At 50.0% G+C, this 24,897-nt stretch overlaps 7 protein-coding genes across 7 annotated transcripts; 5 read left to right on the top strand and 2 right to left on the bottom strand.

Annotated features, from left to right (window-relative positions):
• Positions 1 to 763: 763 nt before the first annotated feature.
• FPRO_13276 (putative mitochondrial receptor complex chain MOM22) lies at positions 764 to 1,289 on the top strand (the record flags this gene model as incomplete). Its single annotated transcript, XM_031222711.1, has 2 exons — positions 764 to 857; positions 916 to 1,289. The coding sequence occupies 2 exons, from the start codon at positions 764 to 766 to the stop codon at positions 1,287 to 1,289; spliced, it is 468 nt and encodes a 155-aa protein (XP_031088143.1).
• Positions 1,290 to 2,048: 759 nt separating this feature from the next.
• FPRO_13277 (uncharacterized protein) lies at positions 2,049 to 3,164 on the top strand (the record flags this gene model as incomplete). The annotated part of the gene is made up of 3 exons (XM_031222712.1): positions 2,049 to 2,197; positions 2,261 to 2,930; positions 2,991 to 3,164. 3 exons carry the CDS (start codon positions 2,049 to 2,051, stop codon positions 3,162 to 3,164), a joined length of 993 nt encoding a protein of 330 aa, XP_031088144.1.
• Positions 3,165 to 3,743: 579 nt separating this feature from the next.
• On the bottom strand, positions 3,744 to 6,515 carry FPRO_13278 (uncharacterized protein; the record flags this gene model as incomplete). Its single annotated transcript, XM_031222713.1, has 2 exons — positions 3,744 to 4,090; positions 4,142 to 6,515. 2 exons carry the CDS (start codon positions 6,513 to 6,515, stop codon positions 3,744 to 3,746), a joined length of 2,721 nt encoding a protein of 906 aa, XP_031088145.1.
• A 509-nt stretch (positions 6,516 to 7,024) lies between these two features.
• FPRO_13279 (putative class E vacuolar-protein sorting and endocytosis factor) lies at positions 7,025 to 7,880 on the top strand (the record flags this gene model as incomplete). The annotated part of the gene is made up of 4 exons (XM_031222715.1): positions 7,025 to 7,030; positions 7,096 to 7,371; positions 7,428 to 7,685; positions 7,737 to 7,880. The coding sequence occupies 4 exons, from the start codon at positions 7,025 to 7,027 to the stop codon at positions 7,878 to 7,880; spliced, it is 684 nt and encodes a 227-aa protein (XP_031088146.1).
• A 2,100-nt stretch (positions 7,881 to 9,980) lies between these two features.
• FPRO_13280 (uncharacterized protein) lies at positions 9,981 to 11,763 on the top strand (the record flags this gene model as incomplete). Its single annotated transcript, XM_031222716.1, has 2 exons — positions 9,981 to 11,222; positions 11,275 to 11,763. The coding sequence occupies 2 exons, from the start codon at positions 9,981 to 9,983 to the stop codon at positions 11,761 to 11,763; spliced, it is 1,731 nt and encodes a 576-aa protein (XP_031088147.1).
• Positions 11,764 to 14,276: 2,513 nt separating this feature from the next.
• FPRO_13281 (uncharacterized protein) lies at positions 14,277 to 18,077 on the top strand (the record flags this gene model as incomplete). The annotated part of the gene is made up of 4 exons (XM_031222717.1): positions 14,277 to 14,350; positions 14,405 to 14,592; positions 14,667 to 17,978; positions 18,031 to 18,077. The coding sequence occupies 4 exons, from the start codon at positions 14,277 to 14,279 to the stop codon at positions 18,075 to 18,077; spliced, it is 3,621 nt and encodes a 1,206-aa protein (XP_031088148.1).
• A 1,293-nt stretch (positions 18,078 to 19,370) lies between these two features.
• On the bottom strand, positions 19,371 to 22,542 carry FPRO_13282 (uncharacterized protein; the record flags this gene model as incomplete). The annotated part of the gene is made up of 4 exons (XM_031222718.1): positions 19,371 to 19,732; positions 19,787 to 21,567; positions 21,620 to 21,889; positions 21,950 to 22,542. The coding sequence occupies 4 exons, from the start codon at positions 22,540 to 22,542 to the stop codon at positions 19,371 to 19,373; spliced, it is 3,006 nt and encodes a 1,001-aa protein (XP_031088149.1).
• Positions 22,543 to 24,897: the final 2,355 nt, after the last annotated feature.

Here is a 24,897-nt window from a genome sequence, read left to right on the forward strand (position 1 = left end):
CATCAGCATTGAATCGTCGGAATAGGTTGCGGCAGGATCATTACCGTGTTCGAGACGACGATGGGTGTCGACGGGTAAGCCAAGACTGGAGTTATTCGAGCACGCTGAGGGAGTAAATGGCCGCCCACCACTCGATTTGCAGCACTCTGTTCTGAAGCGCACCTCTATGTAGAATGGACGTGACATGATGAGATACGGGGAATGAGACCAATACTCCTTATTATCTTAGAACTCTCCTGCATAACACTCACAATATGTTCCTGACCATGGCCTAGAATTTTTTCAACAACATGTCATGAGAATGACTTCATACAATGTGTCTGCATTAGAAATGATGATGATAGTTCCATTTTGCATTCTCAAAGCTCCTCCTGTACTTTGCAGTAAGAGGCTCGATGGCGGTTGTCTATGGAGGGTGCACGTGACGATAGTCGCTGGTGACGGAACTCATCGGCTAAACCAGGGTGTCGTAAGTGGAGCACTCAAGCAGCTTCCAAAGAAAAATTACTCCCATGACATCGTGACGCCCAACGTCAACGCCAACTCATCAACCAGTCACCGAGAGAACATATTTTCTTATCGGGCAAAGATTTGTCGACATTGCTTATCTCACCAGATTCTGCCACCAATTCCGATATATTCATAAGCCTTGTGATTTGGGCTGCGACTATTCGGCAATTCCCCTTCCACCAAAAGCTCTTCAACAGCTCTTAATACCTTGAACAATCGACTACTCGATACACCACACCTTCAGCTACTCAAGATGGTTACTCTTACCGAGGTTGAGGACGAGCACTTCCAGCACCCTCAGGCTGGTCCCGATGTTGAGGAGGACGATGACGACTACTCCGATACTGGTAATTAACAACCCCGCGCCTTTAATCGCGATATTGTGCATGCTAACAACGCCCGCAGACTCCGAGATTTCCAACGAGTCCGACTACGATCCTTCAGAAGAGACTCTCGCTGAGCGACTATACGCCCTGCGCGACATCGTTCCCCCAACTACTCGCTCATGGATCTCCGGCAAGGCCAACACCATCGGTAACGCTGCCTGGAGCGTTCTCTCTTTCAGTGGCAAGGGCGCTTGGGTACTCACCACCTCTGCCCTGTTCTTTGGTGTTCCTTTCGCCTTGTCTTTCGCCGAGGATCAACAGCTCACTGCTATGGAGCAAGAGTACAACATGCGACAAAGCGGCAGTGAACTTTTGACCGCTGGCTCCGAACAGAGCACCGCTGACCAGGTTGGCGCCGCCCTCGATGGCAAGCCTGCCCAACCCTCTCTGTAAACAAATAAGTTGGAGTCACGCAATCAAAAAACCTTGACCTTACGTTTCTGGGTATGAGGATATCTTAGACAGTGCCTTTTGTTGCTAAGGCGCAGTCATTATTGGGCCGGAAAATGCGGCTTTCCATGTGTACAATAATTGTTTACGGCGTATATGGCCGATGAAGACCTATGATGGATACAACTGGGTTTGACCGGGAGGAACGAGAAGCGCAACGCATCCACGGCGCATGGTTACCGGTGTAAAGTATAAGATGGGGTTGTTAATGGCTGCGATCTCATCTCCAGGAAAGGCAGTTTCACATGTATTTGGTCACATTAGAGCTGTATCATTGACGACTTATGTGTGAGCGTTATGTAAACCACAGCTTGTTCTGCCTTAGTATCGTGCATTGCTTCAGACAATAACAATGAATGGGGAAGTCATGGAATGTGATGAAATTGAAAAGAAGCTTCGAGTCACATCAGCTCGTTTGACCAAGCGTAATACTCTTGATGATTGTGATGACATATATGATCTCCATCAAGTTCAGGGTAGGCATTCTTGGCACTAGCTCGCATGGAATGGATAGATCAGTATCAACTCTCTCAATTGCACCCTGGCAGACTAATTGGAGACTCTACATATTCTCAGCCAACGCTGAATACCTAAGTAGCTGATACGTAAAACAAACAAACAAAGCCATGGACTTCGTTCGATTGCCAAAGATAGAGGTTGTTTAAACCCCATGTTCCACGCTTTTGATATTGACGACTGACGATGTGCAAGCTTCACGCCCATCTGACTGGGAGCATCTCACGCCGCGCTCTCCATGAGGTATGGTTACGTAAAAAGGAGACAGGCGACACCGATTTAGAAGATCCCCTGATCGTCATGCCTGAGGGGAAACATGATTACAACCTGCAAACGTTAGTCTTGCCTCCAACGATTGGCACTAACAGGACTAGACACAAGCTGACTACCATTGGCAGCTTCTTCCCGCTTTTCAGCAGTTACATATATAACCTTATCACGGATGAGGAATCTGTTCGATATACTACAAATTCTGTGTTAACCGACTTTCTCGATGATGGCGTCTGCTATCTTGAGCTTCGAACAACACCACGCGCCACGACTCAACTCTCAGCAGAGCAGTACATCTCAACTCTTCTTGATACGATCTCGTCATTTGAGTCTCAGAATTCCCAGCTGCGCACTCGCTTGATCCTCGCTGTTGATCGACGACACACCCCCGAGCAGGCTGCTTCCACCCTTGAGCTTGCTCTGAGATACCGTGAGCAGGGAGTCGTTGGCTTAGATCTCTGCGGTGATCCAACGGCGAGGCCAACAGGCGAGATAAGTGTCTTCACACCTGTGTTCTTAGAGGCAAGAAGGAAGGGCCTGGGGATCACGGTTCACTTTGCCGAAGCTGAGGCGAGTGGGTCAAAAGAGGAGTTAAACACGCTGCTCTCTTGGGAACCGGGCAGGCTTGGACATGTGATCTGGGAGGACGAAGAGACCAAGAAGGAGATCGCAAAGAGAGGGCTGTGTCTTGAATTATGCCTGAGCTGCAATGTTAGAGCCGGGATGGTGTTAGGCGGCTTCGAAGGCCACCACTTTGGGCACTGGAGAGGTGTCAACGGCCCCAAGATCTCACTCAGCGTAAGTTACTGCACTTGTGTTCGTCAAGTAGAGAAAAACAAAGACTGAAAATGATCACAGACTGATGATGTGGGCGTGTTCGGAAGCCCTTTATCTAACGAATATAGACTCGTCGCGGAACATTTTGGCCTTGACCGCCAGGCTATATGTGAGCTTGCGAGACAGCCGATTGACGGGATATTTGGAGGCGAACGGGAGAAAGAACGGTTGAGAGATATCATGTGGACACAGTGAGCTTGACAGCTGATATCGCTATCGAATGAAGGTATCATCTTGTAGTGCCTGAAGCTTGCATACTATCGTTGCCATACGTTGTCAGAAGACTTTGAGACCCCGGCAGAGAAAAATAAAAGTGGTCGCATGGTCTGCTATGTCTATCCTTTTAGATAGACATAAGTTATCCAAGCTTATCCTCAACTTGTTCAAGAATTTTCATCACTTTGGACAGTTATTATGACAACGCTAGGAGGCCAATGGACGTGGTATCAATATCGACGTTATCATTTAGGCATAAGCTATTAGAAAAGTGTCTCTCTAGTGAAGTTGTGTTTACTAGCAAGGCGTATTGAATCGCCCAAGAACAGCTATCGAGCGGTTGAAGCATCAATAGTCAATTCATACTGCTATGACTCGCTAACAAGGTATGAGGAGAGAAGTTGATATCAAAGCCAAATCAGGAGCATCTCGTGTTCTTCCATCGCATTACATATGGAACGACCCTGCCCAAACGCCGTACTTTTCTGGCTGTCGTGTCAAGTTAAAACGTTAACGTTAACCTCCCCGGTAAACATACAAATTTCCGCAGCCTCATCATCAATGCATGCCAACTGGCGGAGTCTCAAGGTCAACACCTTCGACCCTAGCGCGCTCACCATCGCTCTGGCGGATGAGGTTGAGGAAATAACGAGAGGCGCGCTCACTCTCGCCCTTAACCTTGATAGTCTCCTCTCGCTTTGCGCTCAAGTCCTTAAGACTTTGGTCAAGGCCGACCCGGAGGTTGTCAGCGGGAATGCGGAGGACCTTGCGAACGGAAGAGGAGATTCGAGAGGAGTTGGAGTGAACATAATCCAACTCCGCAAGCTGAGTCGAGATCTTTGTAGCAAGGCGAGGAGGCAGGGAGTTGGGAATCTGCTGCAGAACATAGGCAGAGGCAGCAACAGCTATTGACAATTAGTGACTTGGCATTCTTGGAATTCCCATGGTTTACTTACCAGCCACGAGAATGCCAGGAATGATGAGCTGGCGTAAGTTCTCGTTGCTCAAGATGCGAGTTGCTGTGATAGCCTGGTCCATCCACGTGTTCATACCAATCATCCGGGGTACAACGGCGCCGGCAACTGTAAGGGCCATACCAGTGCCAGCAAACTTTTCCTGTCGCTGTAACAAGGTAGTCCAGTCGACAAAGTCAATCAGTTCTATGGGAATTTCGACCTGACGAGCAAGAGCATCTCGCTTGCGTCGGAACATAACATCAGGTCGGAATTGGAGGTTCTGAAACTCATCACCAACGTGCAGGATACCCAGCTGCTTGATAGCATTGACGCCATACACTGTCTTTCTGCGAGCATACTCTTCACAGTTCGAAACAGAATCTGCAATGCGAGACAGCATAGCTTCCTTGAGGTCCTCTGCATATTGGAAGGCGTTCCAGATACCGGGGTAAGGTACATCGTAGTGGCTGCTTCCAGAATGAAGAATGGCCGAGTTGAGGGTATTTCGAGTGTAGTCGTAGACGTCCTTGCATGTTTCCTCAACGTTGGCATCAACTGACTCGCTTACTTCGGTCTTTGCCCTTCGACTGGATTCCAACTGAGGCTCAAGCTCCTTCAACTCCTGGGTCACTCGCTCCAGTTCCGATTGAGCAACTTCCTGATTGACATTTGCAAGAGTGTTGACATCATTCAAGATGTTGAGCAGATATGTTCGAGCAGGTGCAAGCTTCGATCGTGCACGCTTCTCAAGCACGAATCTTCGCAGCGATTGCTCCAGAGCCTCGAAGTCTCGCACCTTATCAAGATCCTTACCCTTACCCTTGTCATCACCATCACCAGGATCACCACTACCTCCACTTGAACTGCCGCTGCCGCCAGGGCCGCCAGGAGGCGAGGGGCCGACAGGGATGGCGTTGCTAGACACGAAATGCACAAGCTCGGAGGACTCCTTGTGGGTTCGGGGACTGAGACCGGCAACCTGGTCAAGAACCATCTTCTCACATCGCTTTTTGTCTCGGATCACATCGAATCCGTTAACAACGATAAAGATGTAGGCCTTCTCAGCAGCAGCAGCCCAAATGAACTCCTTGGCAGACTGTGTAAAGTGATTGGCAGCGGAAACTACAAACACAACCACATCGATCTCTTCCTGTCGGGCAAAGATGGCAGTCGTTTTGGTTGTATCGGAGTTAAGACCAGGAGCGTCGATCAAGGCAATATCCACCACGCCATTGTTCAGTAGAGATTCGTCAATGCTTCGGCTATCCTTGACGTAAATCTTGCACTGAGTGTAGGTCTCGTTGTCGATGACAATGTTCTCGAGTTCCTTTAGTGAGAAAACATCGTAGGTCGACTCATCGTTTCGGTCGTAGGGCACGTTCTTATGCACTGCATGCACCTCTTCCACACCAGAGTTCTCTCTAGCATCAAGCACCTCACAAAAGATAGCAGTACAAGGCTGCTGATCCTCGGGAAGAACCTTTCGACGGAGGAGAGCATTGCAGAAAGTTGACTTGCCAGCATTGAGGTCGCCTGTGATAAGAACCTTACTTGCAGTATCCTCAATTCGTTCGCGGAGAGCTAGTAGATGTTTGATGCTGGAACTAATTTTGCCGTCGAGAAGTGATGCGATGGAGCTCTTTTCCAATGAATGCACGAGCTCAGTCTGGTGGAGAGCACCGAGCTTAAGGTCGAGCTTCAAGATAGAGAACTCTTGAGCAATTTGTGGTGAAACGAGTCGGGGCTCGGGCGTGGATCGAACTTCAGCGGCTCGACTCGATTCGGCGGACCCGTCTTCGACCGTCGTCATGGCACGTCTTAAACCGAGGTTTCGGAAAGAGGACGAGCCTTTGCCTTCCATGCCCGTGTGGGCATGGGCAAAGGCAGGCCGTGAGGAGTGTTCGGAGGAGTCGCGGCGAGCTCGTTGAACGGAAGGATAATGTGCGGGCCAGGAAGCATTCATTTCTTGTAAATTTTGAAGCAGTTCGAGCACCTTGTTGATGGAACGGCCGAGGGTAGCACGATGAGCATTATACCACATCTGATGCACAGCACCCGACGCAGGCCGGTCGTGATGCATTGCCATATCCCATGCTGCGGCGGAACTCATGGAACGGTCATCGCCAGCTATACTTCCACCATAGCCTGAGTCCACGTCAAGCATGCTCTGGAGACGGGCAGCATGTTCAGATGTCATACCATTTCCGACAGTCATGTATTGGACCCGAGAAGAGGACGAGTTTGTGGGTGGCGGAGAAGAGTGATTGCTGGTGGGCGCGTCCGAAGGGCCATGATCGTTATCACCATCAGAATCGGGTTCCTGGTGCAGTCGGGCCTTGCCCTTTCCGTTACTGCTGAAATAATCTTGGCTCATGTTGAATCGGTTGGTAGCAGTTCGAGCGGCATATTTTGGATGAGAAGCGAGGGGAAGAAAATATCCTTGGAACCGTGACGCCGATGTAATTATGGCGGTCGGTTGGAGAGGCGAATAAGAATCATTGACAAGTCAGTCGAACGACCCATTTCTGCATGATTTTTGCTACGTACCGATTCCCGATTTGATTGGCGAAATCTGGAGACTTTGGGCGCTTGGACCAAGCGGGCTCTTATCGTGCCGTATCGTCTCGTGCAAGCAATGGAAGCGGTCTTTCAAGGTTGGCCCAGTCCGATTACGTAGTGTCGGGACATCCGTAGCGCGACAAGGCCAGCGACTCTTACCACGCATCTGGATCAAGGCTTGATCTTTTTCTCGCTGCCTTGGGCATTTCTGCCGCCTACTTATTTACTATTCGCAAGGACTTCTCCCCCTAGAACGACTCTGCGACCTCGCTTTACCAAGACCTACCCTCTTTCATCCGTCAACCACCAGTACCCCCGCACATCATGAATGTAAGAACAGCGGTGTCGTGCGACAATGCGGCGAGCCCATGATGGCTAATTCACTCACGATATAGATCCTCGAATGGGCATTCGGAAAGCGCATGACGCCCGCGGAGCGTCTACGCAAGAACCAGCGCATGCTAGATAAGGCCATCCGCGAACTTGATCAGATGCGCGTCAAGCTGGAGAAGCAAGAGAAGACCCTTATTCAACAAATCAAAACGAGCGCCAAGAATGGACAGATGGGAGCTTGCAAGATTCAGGCCAAGGATTTGGTCCGCACGAGGCGATACGTCGAGAAGTTTTACAGCATGCGCAGTCAATTACAAAAGATTTCGCTTCGCCTTCAGGTAACTGCATACATCGGATACTAGCGTAGACCAGAGGCTGACCAGATGCGGCACAGACATACAGAACGAACGAACAAATGATGCAGGCTATGAAGGGCGCTACCATGGCATTGGGAAGCATGAATAAATCGATGAATCTTCCCCAGCTTCAACGAATCGCCATGGAGTTTGAACGCGAAAACGATATCATGGACCAACGACAAGAGATGATGGATGATGCCATTGATGATGCCATGGATGTGGGAATCGAAGAAGAAGGTGACGAGGTGGTAGAGCAAGTCTTGGAAGAGATTGGTGTGGACTTTAACCAGGCGGTAAGTCATAAAGGTGATGCTATGCAAGCCTCGTCACTAATACAACCCCAGCTCGGTGAAACACCTACTGCTCTGGGAACTGCAGCGGTACCTGAGGGTAAGATCGCTCAGGCGGTTGGTGGCGGAGGCGGTGACGGCGGTGGTGATCCTGTTGACGACGACCTTCAGGCAAGACTGGATAGCTTGCGAAAATAGACAAGCTGACAGGGGTTCCTTGAAGCCTGAGGAGCTTTGTTTCAATGATCACCGCCATATCAGTTTAAAGGAGGGTACGCTACCATTGTTTGGACCCTTAGGCCACAGAAGATGGTCATATGTCCGATGTCATGATCTATCTTTGGCCATAGGAAGAAGGAAGGGAGCTTCATGGTACTATGTTTGTTCCGGTGCATTGGTGTCTGGAGAATTGTCTTACATACCATCAGCTTTGCAGGTGTTTCTGTGCTTTATAGAAAACAGTACTCGCTGCTTGTCAGGTCTGTTGAAAACGTGGGCGACACTTGACCAACTTGTCAGTCGATTTCCGTCTACTTCAGTTTATGTTGATATACTCGCACATATAAACATCCTCAATTTGGATGATGGGTAAAGTAGAATCTATTAGGTTACACAAAGCGGTGCCTTTTGCAAAAACGGCAACCTATCTGGGCATGGCTTTGACGGCAGCCCCAGAGCTCCACGTGTACAGCCCGCAACGGCTATGGGAAAAGAAGCTGGTCGCATGAGAACGGATTTGATCGTAGGATAAATTAACTCCGAGCCTGTTAGCTTCATCTGACTGACGAGAGAGCAATTGTGGGATTGTTTAGATGCTAGTTCCGGATGTCTCGGGTCGAGGATGGCTTCCTTCGCACCGAGTTACTATTGGAAACACATATCAAACGTGTCAATAACTAACACGCAAAATCAGGGTCCAGTTAATATGCGTTTCCCAGAGCTGATTCATTGCTAAGATCGACACCTCCATTTCTATTGAAACCCAAAGCCGAGAATCGCAAATTTGCCCAAGATCCATTTGTCTGCACAGCGCTAAACAGTGCGGCCGTGAACCAGTAAACGTCACTAGCCCGTGGATACGTCAGTGGCCAACAGCCAGACATAGCGCACAATCAGATCTTGAGGCACCTCCAGCTTAAGCGCAGCTCCCCGCCCCCACTGACCCTCACCAATCCGTCCCCGTTACACCAGCTGCAGTGCGTCAGGTAGCTGCGCCCTCCACTCCATCCATTCACCTCTGGTTCTTGGTAGTACTTTATTAGCCCAGCTAATTCATCCAACGAAACGTCCTAAAGCAACCTTGCCAACTCTTCATCAACTACGACACGACTTTCTGTAGACTCGCTGGCTTGTATTAAGCCTTTACTTGATCCGCTTACTTCGCAGGTGCAGAGCGTCCCTCTCTGTCTTCTGAGCATTTTCAAGTTCAAATCTCCAGTGTTGAAATAGTCTTTACACCTTCAGCGCCAGGTACGTTCGTTTACTGCTCCCCTCAACGTACTGCACTGCACTGCTGTATTGGAAGAACTATCAAGTTACTTCGATACATGTGCTCCCTCTGTTCTTAGCCCCAGCCGCATCATGGTCCTGTTTATTGGGCTCGTGGATTATCAGATCTATATGATTACCTATTCCCCGCCAGCGCAGCCGCTTCCCTTGTGGCGTCTACGTCACGTTTTCTTGATTTACGATGCGCTCAGCATCATGCCTCTGCCTCATCATACCCAAATGTCGACACGGCTCATTGGTGTTGCATCGAGTTTAAGTACGGCTCTGTCCCCGCCGTCTGATAGTTCCAATGGTGTGAACTGTGGCGATCTCCAACAACTATCACTGGGGGGACAACAGAAGTCATACTTATCAGTCAGCGCGCTTAGCTACATCATCAACGTTTTCCTTACTACCTGCACGCACTCATTTCTCTATTCCTATCCTCCTTTATTTATCATCCTTGACGACATAGAATGATGGTCTCGGTTCATCCTCTCTAACTCTTACAGGTCCGTCTTGCGCCGACGAATTAAACACGCCAAGCTGGTCTCGACCAGCACCCCGCCCCCTACCCTTACCACGACGGTATATTTCCATAGCTACCCGCAACGTTCGCGTGTAGCGATTCCGCAAAGTCTTACTCCGACGACGATAGAACCGATACCAAGCTCCAGCCTTCCACAGCATCAACAGTGCTGACATTCCCTCTCTGCGCAACGCCACCTAGTATTCTCTTGTCCCTAACACAAGCTGGCGAGCAACAAGCGTCGCAGTCTCTCCTCGACTGGAGGAAGTCTGCTGAATAGAATGTTTGGCGGCAGTTCCAACAACTCAGCGGGCAACAAATCCGAGAGCGATTCAAAATCCGATAAATCCCCTTCTCCTGAACCTGGCCCAGGCCCCAGCGCTCCGGCTCCAATTAAGACGACCGATCAGGCTGCAAGCGGTGAGAAGCGCAGTGGAAATGGCAGTCCTCCTACTCGACAAGATACCGGTGGGTCGACCGACAAGAAACGCAGAAACAGCAGCGTCAGTAGTCGGGCCAGTAGTCTTCTGGCCTCCGCCAAAAACTCGCTCAACTTCTCCCAGAGCAGTCGCAGCGGGGGCTCTGAAGTGAGCTCCCAGACACCTCTCCAGAAGCTTGGCAAACAGGATCCCGCTCTTGCAGTCCCCCAGGGTCAGCATAATAACTCTGCTGGAGAATCCATGCCGGGTCCCAAGTCTACGTTCCGCGTTGGTGTTTGGGAAGATAGGAACAAGAAATGTCGTCGCACTATGGAAGACACTCATGCCTTTCTTTATAATTTTGTGCAGACTCCAGCCTTAAACGATGTGTCTTTAAAGGACAAGCCTGAAGGTGAGGATCGGGAATCTGTTTCCTCCGACATGGTTGAGTCAGACAATGGTTATTTTGCTATTTTTGACGGACATGCTGGTACATTTGCAGCCGACTGGTGTGGCAAAAAGCTGCACCTTATTCTGGAGGATATCATACGCAAAAACCCCAATGCTCTGATTCCTGAAGTCCTAGACCAGGCCTTCACGGCCGCTGATGCACAGTTGGAAAAGCTACCCCTAAAGAACAGTGGTTGCACTGCAGCTGTTGCAGTCTTACGCTGGGAGGATCGAGCGTCGAATGACCGATCAGCCATCAAGTCCGCTAGGCCGGAAGAGCCTGTTGAAATGGACAAGGCAAAAGATGGAGCTTCCAATGACGAGGCAACCAAAGCTACAAATTCAAAAGGAAAGGGTAGCGGACGACAAAGGGTACTGTACACCGCAAATGTTGGTGATGCCCGTATCATTCTTTGCCGAGGTGGAAAGGCTCTGAGACTTTCTTACGACCACAAGGGCAGTGACGAAGTCGAGGGTAAAAGGATCGCCGCTGCTGGAGGCCTGATTCTCAATAACCGCGTCAACGGTGTTCTGGCTGTAACCCGGGCTCTTGGTGATGCCTACATGAAGAAGCTTGTCACGGGCCACCCCTATACCACGGAGACGGTCATTCAGGCCGAGAGTGACGAGTTTATTATCATTGCTTGCGATGGAGTAAGTCAAGCCTCAGATGCAACTGGAAACCACGAGATGCTAACAACCACAGATTTGGGACGTATGTAGTGACCAGGAAGCGGTTGATCTCGTGCGCAATGTTGAGGATCCCATATCGGCCTCAAAGCAGCTTGTTGACTATGCACTAAACCGCTTCAGCACTGACAACCTGTCTTGCATGGTCGTCCGACTGGACCAGAACAAGGAGGCTGCAGTGGAGATGGAAGGTGCAGCGTCCCAGGTCAGTGAGGCAGACAAGATCGTCAGCGAGACTAAACAAAAGATTGCAGACGGTAGCACGCCCGCCGTCGGTGTATCAGCGACTAGCAACGCGCCCCAATCCGAACCCCCTATAGCTGTTCAGGAAGGGAGTTTTGTGCCAACTTCACTGGATGAAGTGGTTACAGAGGAGCCTCCTCATATTGCAGATCCAAAATCGGATGAGGTTCCTATATTGAATAAGGCCGCTGTTGAAGAGGCCCGCAAGGATAAGCCAGCCGCAAATAAGCCGGCGGAAGAGAAGCCCGCTGGGCAGGCATAATTCAAACACACTGGGTAGACATGAGGCACTATGGGCATACCTCAAACTACTTACTTGGTCTCAGAGCAAGAACTTCACCATTCAGTGAGAACAGGTTAAGGATCTAGCGGGTTGTTCGTCTCTCCACCTGGACCATTCCCCATCTCCTTGGACCAGGGCTTGCAAAGTGCGGTGATATGATGTGTATGCAAGGTGCTGTGATGGGATTCATGTCTTGAGTGGGTTTACACAGAGCTGAAAGGAGCTTGATCAGCCTCGAGTTGTTTCTATAGGTTAGCTGAGGAGCGCCCTTGTACATGCGAAAGGAGGGGTGACATTGCCGATGCAGCACAATGGTGTATTGATAATAACATGATTACGACTTGGAACAAGAGTCGATCTTTCGAGTTCATTCTTTGTATCTGATGCTTGTTGCTAGGTCATAGATGCATTGGCATCTACTGTTCTAAGCCAACTATGCCTATCTATATCCGTATTGTAACGTTGATGTACAATCTTGTCAGGCCTGTACAGCCGAAGCGGCTCATGTTGAATGCTTTGATTAGAGTAAGTAGGTATGGATCCCACTAACTCATTTGTTCTAGGATGCTTCGACTGAGCTTCCATCCTTCTAGTCAAGGGATAGGGATAGACTGGTACGGATACTGAATCGCTAGTTTCGCGTCAAGCTCCATTCTATTGACTACAAGTGATTGGCAATTACAGCGTCACCCACTAGACTATGTTGCAGACAGTCGTAATTGGGACCGACCAAACAATCTCCTGCAAACTCATAATATCGTTCAGCCTAGACGACCCCGTCGCAGGATGTCGCGTGCCAACGGTTGTATTCTGACTCTGACGTATGTTGACAAGGCGACGGGTTCTGCTTCCAAACGTTCCGGAGTCGGTAAAACCGACGCCAAAAATGTGTTAACCTTGTGAACTTAGATTGGGGGTGGAGAAGCCGGGGCGGGAGGGGAGGTTGCTTTGTTGCTGGAGTGGCTTTGGAGGCTTTTTGATGGTGGCTTTGATCTACCAGAATTGGAACTCAGGATCAAACTTAGATTGATTTTGATAGAGAACGAGTATTGAACTCTGCGAGTCATGATGGTCTCTTTTCTTGTCTGGCTGGTTTGCATCATAACTACCTTATGTCTTTATATTTTGGTAAGGTACGTATGCCAACATATGTGCACTTCGTAGAGGGCGACAAGAGAGATGAGGCTTAGTCGTCATCTCGTCTAGTTGTCGTCGTTTCGTTTCATGACACACAACTCTTTTCGTCTATGTACAAGCTACTTTGCGGTGCTGTTTATTGTCTCGTCGAACTTTCTTGGTTCTGTCCTGCAGCCAACCCTAAGTTGTTGTTCAGTAGCACTGTATCGCCTTGTGCCCGCAACTTTGTGTGATGGCCTCCACTGCTACGTTGGGCATAGTAGTTCTGGATTGGGTTGGTTGTCTTGGTATACCCGATCCCTGAGGGGAATCCAAGACGCTACCTATTCATCATTCATTCCAGTGCGAGACTCCCTTTTTGGCTGGCGCGCAATTTGCACTCTAATGATGGTCAGCGTTGGAGTAATCGATTGACCTTTTATTTATGCCATGATTGGGACGACCTATCAAGCGTTGGCGTGCCAGAATCTTTCCCTTTTCCTCTTTTTTTTTTGGAGTGGTGCCATGCTTTTCTTCTTCTTCTGTTTGAGTATATGTCTCGGCCCATGGTATGAAAAAGCACCTGTTGTGCGTTACCCGATCTTATTTGCTGCTGCTGAGTTTAATAACTTTACCTACCCGATTGATCGACGCCTCAACCTGGGGGGACTTGCAACGGTCCTCTTCAGAAAACGTATTTTTGGAAGAAACAAAGCCAAAGTTGAAGAAGGAAACTTTCGTTCTCTCTAATGAATATCAGATAAACCTGGCTGGCATACACACAAAAGACCAACAAGTAAACAACGCAAAGACGCAGCAGACCAACCCAACACAATTCTACTCATTGGGTTCATGGTTATTTATTATCTTATTAGATATACCGAGATCCATGTCAACTGGACAGCCTTGCCCCTGAAATCTGGTGCTGCCCGCCCCTTGACCCGCAGGTGCTAAGGTAAAGGAACCCACCCACCAATTCCCACCCGCCAAACCTCATCCAGTCGCCAGGCATCTCGACTCGAAACGACCCCGAATTATACTGGAGTGGACTAGCTCTACTACCCTCTCGACTGATTTGGTAGACTCCCCCGTCTTTCCGGAGAGCTTCATTTCTAGTTGTTCTCTTTCTTTCCCTTTCGCCTTTGCCTTTTCGACCTCGTCCTCGAATCTCGTCCTTTCGAATCTCGACCGACCTGGAGCATCTTTGCTCGACCCATTTGCAGCTGCTTTTGTGCTTCTGCTTGCCTTTCCTTTCGCTCCTTTCTATTAATTAATTTTTCGACCTTGCGAGTCGGCGGCGTCAATTTAGCCTTTCCAGCTCCCGCTCTTTTTTTTCCCGCTTTGTCTCTCTTTGATCTACTTGTAACGGAGACACCATGTCGTTGAATGGCTTGGACGATCCAAAGGTTCAGGAAGCCCACGAGGCCGCTGTCGCTGAACCGGGAGGATGGTACGTCTAACAATCATTCTATATGCTGGAAATGAACCGTAGCTAAATGTTCAGGTTCCTCCTCAAGTATGCGAGTCGCGATGAAGTTGAATTGTTAGGTCGCGGCTCCGGCGGCGTTGTCGAAGTGCGCAACAATGTCGCTGGATACGACGAGACGAGTCCTCTCTACGGTTTCTTGAGATATCGAAGAAGGAACGTGGTAATTAAGTATCTGCCTGAAGATTGCTCTCGTCTTATCCAAGGTCCGTACTCATTTTCTTCCCCCCAGCCTAGATCCGTTCGCGGCTTGATACGCTGACACGTTTTCGATATATAGCGAGAGTAGCTGTTCACTTCAACGCCGTCTGCGACCGATTCTCACCCTACGATACCATTTTCGAAATCACCGAAGCCAAGGAACTTAAGGATACGAAACTATCGGCCGCATGCTCCCTGCATGCCGCTTCAGGGTCAAATTCATCATCTTCAAGCTCGTTACGCCGAAGACGATTAATGGAGATTGCAGAGGAGGAGGAAGAGGAGCAGCAACAACGCACCACAAAACGCCAATCAGTTGCCGAGGACGACGAAGACGGAGACATTCGACCTAAGACAGCCAAGACAAGTCATGACACTGTCTTGCCTACGGAGACTGTCACACTAAACTCAGAACTTGCCGCATCTCCAGAGCATAGCAAATTCACTGACGCTTCAACATCTGAGGTACCCAACTTCGTTGGCGCTGATGACAGGCCCATTTCTCCTTCTCAATCAGAAGCACAGCCGCGAATGTCATCGCAATCAGGCCGACCCGATTTGTATTCCTATTCATCATACAACTACGGAAAGCCTAAAGTGAAGCTTGGACCGCGCCCCTCGCTTGATACAAACGGAAGACCACGCACTGCCGGCGCATATCGCCCAGTTTCTCAGATGCCTTCCGGCTTTAAGTTGTTTGGTAAGGGCTCTAAAAAAGAGAAGAATAGGGACGGACCCGCCACGGCTGAGGATACTTCTGTCGAGGACAAAGACACAGCGACTGAACAGGACGGACTACAGATTGTGCATACAGAACTCACGCGCCCCGCAACAAGCTCTGGAGTATCTATCCCTGGCTCTCCTGTTTTGCCTATGCCCCCACCCGCCAGACCGACCATTTCACCGGAAAAGGCGAGGTTAATGAAGGCTATGAAGCTCCGAGAGAAGAAGAAGGCAAATATGGCAGCTGAGGCGGCAGATGCTCCGTCACCTCCTCTTGAACCCCCCGGATCTAGCGATGGCGATTCGTCTACAGACCGAGTAGATGATCATGAAACTCAACTCGAAACGGAATCCGACCACCCATCCATCTCAAATGCCGACTCAGGCATTGGATTGGATGCGTCTTCAGCGTCCATGAATAATGATCAAGCTTCCGATCTTGCTCAGACCGATTCTCATCCTGATAGCCCAGTCATTGCATCTTCCGAACCGGAGATATCTACCAAGGCATCTTCACTTTCCGAATCAACTGACGAAACCCTGCACCCAAAGAACGAAGATGAACATGACCTGGACAAAAACGAGGAAGTTGATAATGTCGAAGCCTCTAGTACACGAAGAAGTGAAGAAATTGCTACCGCTGAAGAGTTGACGCCGGTGATTGACTCCCTTCCAAGTAAAGATGAGGAGAAGATTGAGGATACAACGCCAGAGCCTTTACCAGAGACTGATACCAATATTTCAGCTCTTGAAACAGCAGTCTCTACTGCTAACAGCCAGCCCACAACGGACCATGCTCCTGACGCATTGGAGACAACTGAGGTTTCGGCCAACATCAGCAAAGTGGACGAGCCGCTATCCCCTACCATTGACACATCCAAGATCCTCAAGTCGAAGTTCTCGACTCAGGACCTGAAGACGGAACCAAGTCCAGCATCTAATTCCCCTAACCGAAGTGCCCGCGAGAATAGCCCTATCATCATAACAGAAAAGGATGGAGAGGAAAATAACGAAGAGCTGCCTGAAACAAAGCAGCAAAAGCGCAAGACCAATATCGAGCCTATCAAAACGGACTTTGCCGAAGACAAGGAACGTCTGTCTGACGATGAGGACTTGATGGAAGAGCTGCATAGCGCGACACTTCATGAGGCGAAACCGATGACTGTTGCTAAGAGCCCTGTCACTCCAGTTTTTCCCAGCCCAACGAAGGGCGAACGATCTCCGACCATCGTCCGCACCGTCTCGAATCCTGTCCACGGCAAGCTTCTTGCCCCTGGCGACGTGACCACAAGCTCAGCGCGATCTGTGAGCTCAGGAGCTGCTTACTTGCACAAGGTCGCCCAGCAGCCTAATGGACCCAGCCTGACTAGGAAATCTACTGTGGGATCAAGCATCTCGCAACGAATCAAGGCTCTTGAAAAACTCTCAGCACACACTGGTGAGAGCACTCTCAGTCCCACGCCTACTGCCTCAAGCCGAGAGAGACCATCTTCGGCATTCTTCTCTGTGCGAAGGAGTCGTGAACCCACTCGATCTCCATCCATTGCGGATCGAGCTAGCTCTTTTAACCGCCAAAACCTGCGAACACCACCTTCACGATCTGGTTCTCGAGACGAGTCACCTGATAGAGCTAGAAAATCTCACAGGGAGCGCTCGAACTCGGTGGCCAGTCGTTTGTCCAAGTTTGAAGCACATGCGCAAGAGAATGGCGGCTCGCCTGAGTCGATCTCGGTCACTGCTAGAATAGTGCGAGATCCGAGCCAGAACGCAGCCAAATCACTTGAACCACCAAAGGTACCATCGGAGTTCAACCCACTAGAACTTAAGGAGTCTCCCCTCTTGGTGGACCACCAGAAGGCCTCACCAGTATGGACCCCTGCAGCGCTTGAACTTTCTAAGGAGACCATTCTTGAGCGTCGTATGTCTAAGGAAGGCCGTCGATCGGAGTCGAAGAATCGGGATAAAGACCACTCTCGACGGTCTTCTCTAAGTGTCGTGAAGGACTTCATTAACGATCGCCGCAAGTCTCTTACCTCGCCATCGTCTGATGCAGGTGGTGCCAAGGGCTCACAGTCTCCCACCCGCCCTCCATCAACTCACCAGGGCAAGCGGCTTTCAATCAGCAGCCGACGGTCATCCATCAGCCGCGACAGGGACAACGTGCTTTCCCCCACTGCTACTACTGAGAGCTCAGCCTCTGGTGATGAAAAGTCAAGCAGTGAGAAGAAGAAGTCAAGGGCTGGTCGATTCATGCGTCGTCTATCATCCCTTTCCAGTTCACGTGGTAAGACCACGCCCCCTACTATCCTTTCGCCAACTGTGCACGAGGAGATGGCGGAGCCTGTTCGACCTGCGACTACTGCCGGGCCCCCCTCCATCGTGTCCTACATGGGTGATGTGAATGTGCAGTTTCCTGACAACCTTCTCTGGAAGCGCCGTAACATGTGTCTGGACTCTCAGGGTTTCCTAATTTTGAGCGCTCTCCCGGCTCAGAGCAGCCGCACCGCTCAAGGCACGAAGCGCTACCACATGAGTGACTTCCGATCTCCCTACATCCCTGATGTCGAGGTCCAGGAGTTGCCCAACAGCGTTGTCCTAGACCTGGTTGACGGCAGTAGCGTGCAACTGGCGTGCATGGACCGTTCTGGACAAATGGGTATTCTTGACAGTAAGTGTCGCCGATTTGCGAGGGTTATAACATATGCTAACGACTGAAACAGTCCTTCAAGAGGCCCACGCCAGACACGCTACCTCATTCAGTCTGTGATTTGATGTCCAGATCCCTGCCGCAGCGTCTGAGACGAGACTACGGTACCATCAAACGCGAGCCACATATTGGCCCCCATTCGTCCATTTTCTCTGTTACATATAGATGGTTATCATCTTGCCGCCCACCACAAACTGTCTTCCACGTCTCGCGATACGTTAACGGCCTTACGACACCCCACCCATCTACCTACCTACATCTTGGCTTCAGAGTGTATACTACCGGCTCGAGTGTCTGATTAACCGCCAGATGTTTCTTTCTACACTTTATGTTGAGGACTCTCACCTTCCTCGGCGTTCCCACCAGACTTTGTATATTCCCTTTTGAACACGCTCAACTCTAGAGCTTTTCACATAATTTTCTATTTGTGTTCTCTTCACATGTTCAACTATGTAACTACGCATGATACCACACACTTTCCCCTTTCATCGAGTAGCCCCAACGGCTTTCTTTCTCTTTTTTTTTTGTACCCATTTCTATTCCACACATACGAGCCTTGTTTGTCTTCTTCTTCTTCTTGGCACCTGTTGTTCGCTATTTACACCCGCACAGTCTGTCGGTTCTCCTCGTCACACGAGGATATTCATCAATGCAAAAGGGAGGGGAAGTGGGAGGTTTGGATAGGCGGTCGAGGCTATTCTGATTTTATCAGGGACGGGGAGGAGGTGGTTAGTTCAAAATGGATCAGACCAGTGTAGAAAGAAACATGAGCTATTTCAAGTCCCATCATTGCCCGGCCATGCAAAGCAGCGGCTTGCTTCATTCAAGACGTATCTCAATCACAGGCTAAATCATCACAATGAGAGTTGTCTGGTCTTTCGAAAGAAGTCTATTGGATCTTTTCAACTTTTTGTGCTACTTTTCTGTTTCGTAAGACTGTCAAAAATGCAATAACCCCGATCATTGCAATCCTCAACTTCAATCACAAGCCCATCGCATGTATCTTTTGGTCTGTCGCCCAACATGCAAAATTCCTCGTTAAATTTTCGTCATTTGTTTCCTGATTTCCGCCGCTCTGCATGGAAATTTCGTACTCTTACTATTGTCAAGTATGCTGCCACAAAGCCACAATAACCCTTGCCTTTGGCTGATATACTGTGGATTTCCTAATCTCTGCTACGTCGTTGAAGACTTCAATCTTCCATAGATATACTCCCGACATCAAAAAAGTGTACTAGAAGTTGGTTCAGTGAGAGAAGGGCCTCTGGCCAGTCAACTTGCAACCATTAATACGAGAAGGTATAAGCATAGAGAACCTCTCAGCACACGAGGGTGAGGTAAGGCTTGGCCCAACTAGGCGTGGCTTGTTGGTGGACCAGAAGACGGATCCAGTCCGGGGAATTGAGAGGGATCCATGGCCATGTACTCAAGAAGATCGAGACCACCAACGTTGACACCTTCAGGTCCCATGGCAACGGAGGGATTCTCCACGTTTTGGAAGAAAGCTGGGCCAGGAGGCAGATACCACATCTCGTTGCCTTGGTGGTTCCAGTCTTCAAAGAGGCTGACATCCATATTGGCAACCGCATTGTCCACCACTGTAGGTGTGGATGGACCCATCGAGCCCTGCCCAGGATAGGGGAAGTTCTGGGCCGATAGATCAAATGGAGTCGCTGAAATATTGTTGGCCTCGTGAGTAGGAGCCTGAGCTGGCGCTGAATTGGGGTCGTCAGTATTGATATCAACACCCCTTTGTATAGGATGCTTACCGTTTCCGCTGAGCCCATCTCGGAGTCTCTGAGCATGACCACCGACCCAGTTGGCATTACCGTCGCCATTCGCAGCAACACTATCACCATTTTGGGTCTGGCCATCTGGAACGGGACTTTGACCCCTGCCAGAAGCCTGCTGCATGGTGGGAGCCTGGATGAATCGGTTGCGGAGGCGGCTCGTCAGAGACTCAAGAAGGTCTGCAAAACGGATTCCCAGATGGACGTCGTCCACGACACAGTTTCTCAGCGCCTCAACAGTTGCGTCCATCAATTCGATGCTCATTCTGACGTCTGATCTTGGGGCACCGAGAGCAAAGGTCTTGAGCAGGAACATGGCACCACTGATGATGCAGAAATATGTTCGTACGGGAGCATGCTTGAGATAGTCGCCAGGCAGAAGACCCTCGACAACTGTGCGAAGAAGGTTTCGACTTCCCTCAACCACTTCACGGATATACTCCTGGTCATGGGCAGTGAACCCACCAAGCTGACCCAGCGGAAGCTTCCCATAATTGATCATAGTCTGAGGCGACAACTGTGGGTGACCATTCACAGCTGAAGCTCCATGGTGCCCCGAGTTGGCTGTCGCCCCAGCCTGGTTGGTGCAGCGTTCGACAACGGCTTGAAGTGAAAGAGAGTTGATGTAGATGCGCACATATTGATACTCGATCGTCAGAATGTGTCTGATAAACTCGGGCAGACGGAACAGCTCGAATTCTCTCCACCAATCGCGGAGAAGAGGCTCAAACTCCTTGAGGATGCTTATGTACTTTCCATTCTGGATGATTTGTGTGGTATACTTCCGTGAACGGAAAATCTTTTCGTTACCCATCTCCATAGCATTGCTGATGCCGGCCCAGCAATGAATGATTTGGTCATCCAGTTCTAGATCAGGGACATAGTTGAAGTGGTTAGACAACGAAGAAGGGTTCGTCCCAGGAGTTGTTCCATCCACTGACGTAGGTCGGAATCGAGCCAGAGCAGGATCGCTTCTCCTGAGATGAGCTGGAGCCATGTTGGTCCAGCCGAGCCTACCTGCCAGTTGCGTGGTATAGATAAGCAAGAGACGTTTAATTCGGAAAGCTCTCTGCCGGTACGATTCTTCTTGATACTCGGGGCGAGTAATAGCGTCGTCTCTCAGTAGCTCATCGATATCATCAAAGACACCCAGCTCATATGCCAGTCCATTTGCAGTGCTGAGCAACATCCAGCACATTCGGTCACTTCTCCACGCGGGCTCGAGCCAGCTCTCAATCCTCTTGCCGCCGAAACCAGTGCCCAAAGTCTTGCTTGGGTCCTCGTCGGCAGCTGTGATAGCTTGGAAGCTGGCTTCCATAGGAAGAACTAGTTCATCGGTGGCCTCGGTGGGCGGGAAGTGCAGGGCGCGAGGGTGCCACTCGGTCAGAATCATTAACGACTCAATCGTTCCCAGGGTTCGCAAACTGCCCTTGCGGAGTCCGCGCCAAGGTGCCGTACTGCTCGTTTGAGACTCGTCAAAAATAGCACTGGTGCTTGGTGGCACGCAAAAGCCACCACCAAAGGCTTCCTGTCCCCACAAACATCGCTCGATCATTCCCCGTAAATACATCCATAGTTGCTCATGGATTGCGTGCGATCGGCAATGACCACCAGTACCGGGCATTTGACGGTATCGCGAGGCAATCGTCAGCAGCGTAACGGTCAAAATAGGCTCTTCGTAAAGTAAAGTGACATGAGATGCAGGGTTGCTGAACGTGGGCGGCGATATAGGTGTCAGGGGAGACAAGTATTTGTAGTAACTATTAGAAGAATTAGCATATTAATTCTGACAGACGTTGAAAGTAGTCTTACTAGTCAATGTATTCGATCGCTTCCAGGGCTGTGAACCAACCAGCACGAACAAAACGGAAGCGTTGCCATGCCTTGATAGCTTCAGCATACCCGGGCTGCGAGCTAAGCTCGGGCCGTGAAAGCTCAGGATCGATGGGCTGTTCCGTTTTTGGTGGTTTGGAAGTCGATCTGGGGACATAACCATAAGGGCCAGTATCCTCAGGTGGGGGTCGAGGGGGCGCAGGATGAGCAGATGAAGTGCTTTCTCTGCGTTCACGGTCAACAGCGGGACTGTCGGAAGTTAGCATTCAGCCTGGAATTGATTGAGGCTCGAGCAGTTGCAGATCATACCTATCCGTTGCAGCTTTATACAACAGGTCCAGTGCATCCTGGGGACCAAATACGCCTCGCCGCATCACCGTCTGAGCTTCGATGTTCTCAAGAGTCTGGTTGGCATCACCTTCCGCCCCCCACTCATCCCTCCCGCGACCAGCCCGGTTACCATCAGGACGACGGAGCGGCTGGGACTGTCCTCGGGAACCTCCCGGGGTCAAGGGAACATTGCTGTAGGATCTGCGTTCGATGAATGGCGGAGGGCTCGCATTTCTATTAGTTCGCTTGCGACCATTTCTCGTGATGTAATCGTCCTGATCACTTCCATCGTCATCAGTCTTGCGCTTGCGACGAGTAGCACTGAAATAGCAATCTTTGCTCTCGCGACGACAGCGCACACACGGAGGATCGTGGGGGTTGTCGACGCTGCCAAGATCGCATCGCACTTTGCGCCGCCGACAAGGGATACAAGCTTGATATACGCGCTTGTGTTGAGGTGCTTGGTTTGCGTTTCCGCCAGGCGTCTGCTGTGCTGAACCTTGTGCGTTACTGATCGATGCGGCGGGACTCGAATCTGAGGCCCCGGAAGCCGGTTGATACGGGGCCATCATCAATGGCTGACAGGAATTTGGAGGAGGTCTCGTTGATGTCCCTTGGCGATTGGAATGCCGAGCTGAAAAGGTGGTGGTGCTGGGGCTCGATAAGACGCCCAGCGCAGGCGTCGACGACGACGTCGCCGTGCTTGAGGCAGGCAGGTCAGCTCAAAAGCGGGCGAGGCTCGGATTGACAGGCGATAAATAAAAAGACAAGGCTGATGGAATATGATGTCGCGGTTCGGTTTGCGGCGGTTCGGCGAGGGAAGACAAGAAAGCGTGGGCCGAAGAGAAGCGGACTGGGGGGGGTTGACGACCTTTTTGGAGTTCTTCTAGGCCGCTGGGTTCGGTGAGTAGCTTGTATATGTTAGTCTAAGAACATGACCCAGGACGCCGGACACAAGGGTTTTGATTCGAGTGCCCTGTGCGTAGGTTACCTTACCTTAGGTACCTAGTAGTATTGTCCAACCAGGTACGTACCCTTATAGATAAAGACTCGACAGTGGACCTCAATGCGGGGGATGATCACTCGAAGCCAGAGACAAAGCAATCTCGGCCGGGAGAGCGAGAGCGAGAGGCCAGTGCAGAGCCAGTTCAATGGAGTCTGCAGCCTCAATTGGTCAGGGCAAAATGTGCTCAGCTAACAGAGACCTGGGGTAAAAGCTTTTCTCATTCCCTGTTTGAGGGGAAAGGAGACGTACGTTGAGAGTGTACCTGAATAGTAGGTACCTATGCGTCTGTTCTGGGGGTGAAACAAAGATGTCGGTAAAGCTGGAACATATGTGATAGGCTCAGAGGCTACCAGGGAAGGTCACGAGCGTTGTCGTTATTTTCTCTGTCATCTCTGTCCAACGACTAGTCAGCATTAAGATATTGATTGATGTTAGAAATCAACATGGACATTGGAGGGTCAAAAGACTTGGGACTCTAGGTCGGGATGTAAAAATAAACTGACCAGAGAGCCTGCCTTAGTACCTTACCTACTGAACACTGAACTTACGAAGACAAGTAGCTCTCATAGTAAATCTGCCAAAGTAATTTTATTACTTGGGGTTAAAGTCTTACGTTTTCTGCCATCCTCAGGAGGCGTAGTACACACCAATTGTCAGGTGATGGATTGTCAATGTAATACCTTACGTATTGGGAATCAAGAGTAACTTTCTTCGACTTAGGAGATGACACAGTACACAGCATAGCCATTCCAATCGAGATCAGTCCAGTTTCGTTTATGTTAGTTAGTCCATGTGCCAAGGAGGTTTGCAGGAATGGCGTTCAGTCTTCTGCCTCCCATCTTCACCGTATTACAACGATCACCTGCCTATTCCACTACAAGTTCCCAGCCCGTTGAACATAGCAGCATCGCCTACAACATCGTCAGAATTTTCAATGACACGGTAGGAAAAAAGTCTAGAAAAATAGAACAAAAGACCCCGGCCGGTCAAAAGTTCACGTTATCCCGAGACAGGCAAGTCGATAACCAAGACCAAGCCTTATTGGCCCACCCGGGATTTGATATCGTTTTCCTGCAAAACCGCTGCAGGCGATCGAGAAACCAGGGCCCAGGATCCAATCTCGTGCAGCCCTCGCAGGAGCAAAAGAGCAACTCCCTGGGCCTAGCAGCTAACTTCCATCATGATCTTCCTCTAGGTAAACTTTGTATGTCTAGGGGCTTGTTTGGCATTGACAGCTGACCATGATCTCTTTCCAGCCCTCTTTCTTTCTTTCTTTCTTTCTTTCTTTCTTTCTTTCTTTCTTTGTTCTCTTCATTTCGAAGCATCTCAATATCTTTATGGTTCCCAAAGATCCCAATTCTCTAGAAGCTAAGGTATTAAATACATAATCTCGAACTTCAATATGCATCAGCACTTATCTAAAGCCCCCCTTCCACACCTCCTATATCTCCCACACAACCAATCATGAACCTGAGGCGCACGTCACGTTGACGACGCCTCCATCTTGACATTTTTACATAGCATAACGCGTCGGTCTATCAAAACCATCTCTCACTCGTCTCGTAAGAATTATCTAGAACAAGAAGGACATAATCGATCCCTGCAACGACAACACCAACAATGGACGTGCAGCCTCGGGTTGCGTTATCCCTGCCTCTTATTGTGGATTGTTTTACGTCTTGGCTTTTTTCACGATGGTCGAAATCCTCCTAACAACAAACCCCGCAGAGACGAATACTACCCCTGCTTTCTTTCCATTCGTCAATGGCAGCTATCAACAACCGCCATGTCTCACCCACACGCTTCTCACTCACATATGTACAGTATGTATGTGCAATGACTTGGTCTGTAGCAGCACAATCTTGCATACAAATACCCGTCTCTGTTACATTTCCGGGCCGGAGCCGGAGTCGGAGCCGGG

This window comes from Fusarium proliferatum, assembly GCF_900067095.1.
Source record: "Fusarium proliferatum ET1 genome assembly, contig: FPRO_scaffold012, whole genome shotgun sequence".
Classification (NCBI taxonomy): Eukaryota; Fungi; Ascomycota; class Sordariomycetes; order Hypocreales; family Nectriaceae; genus Fusarium; species Fusarium proliferatum.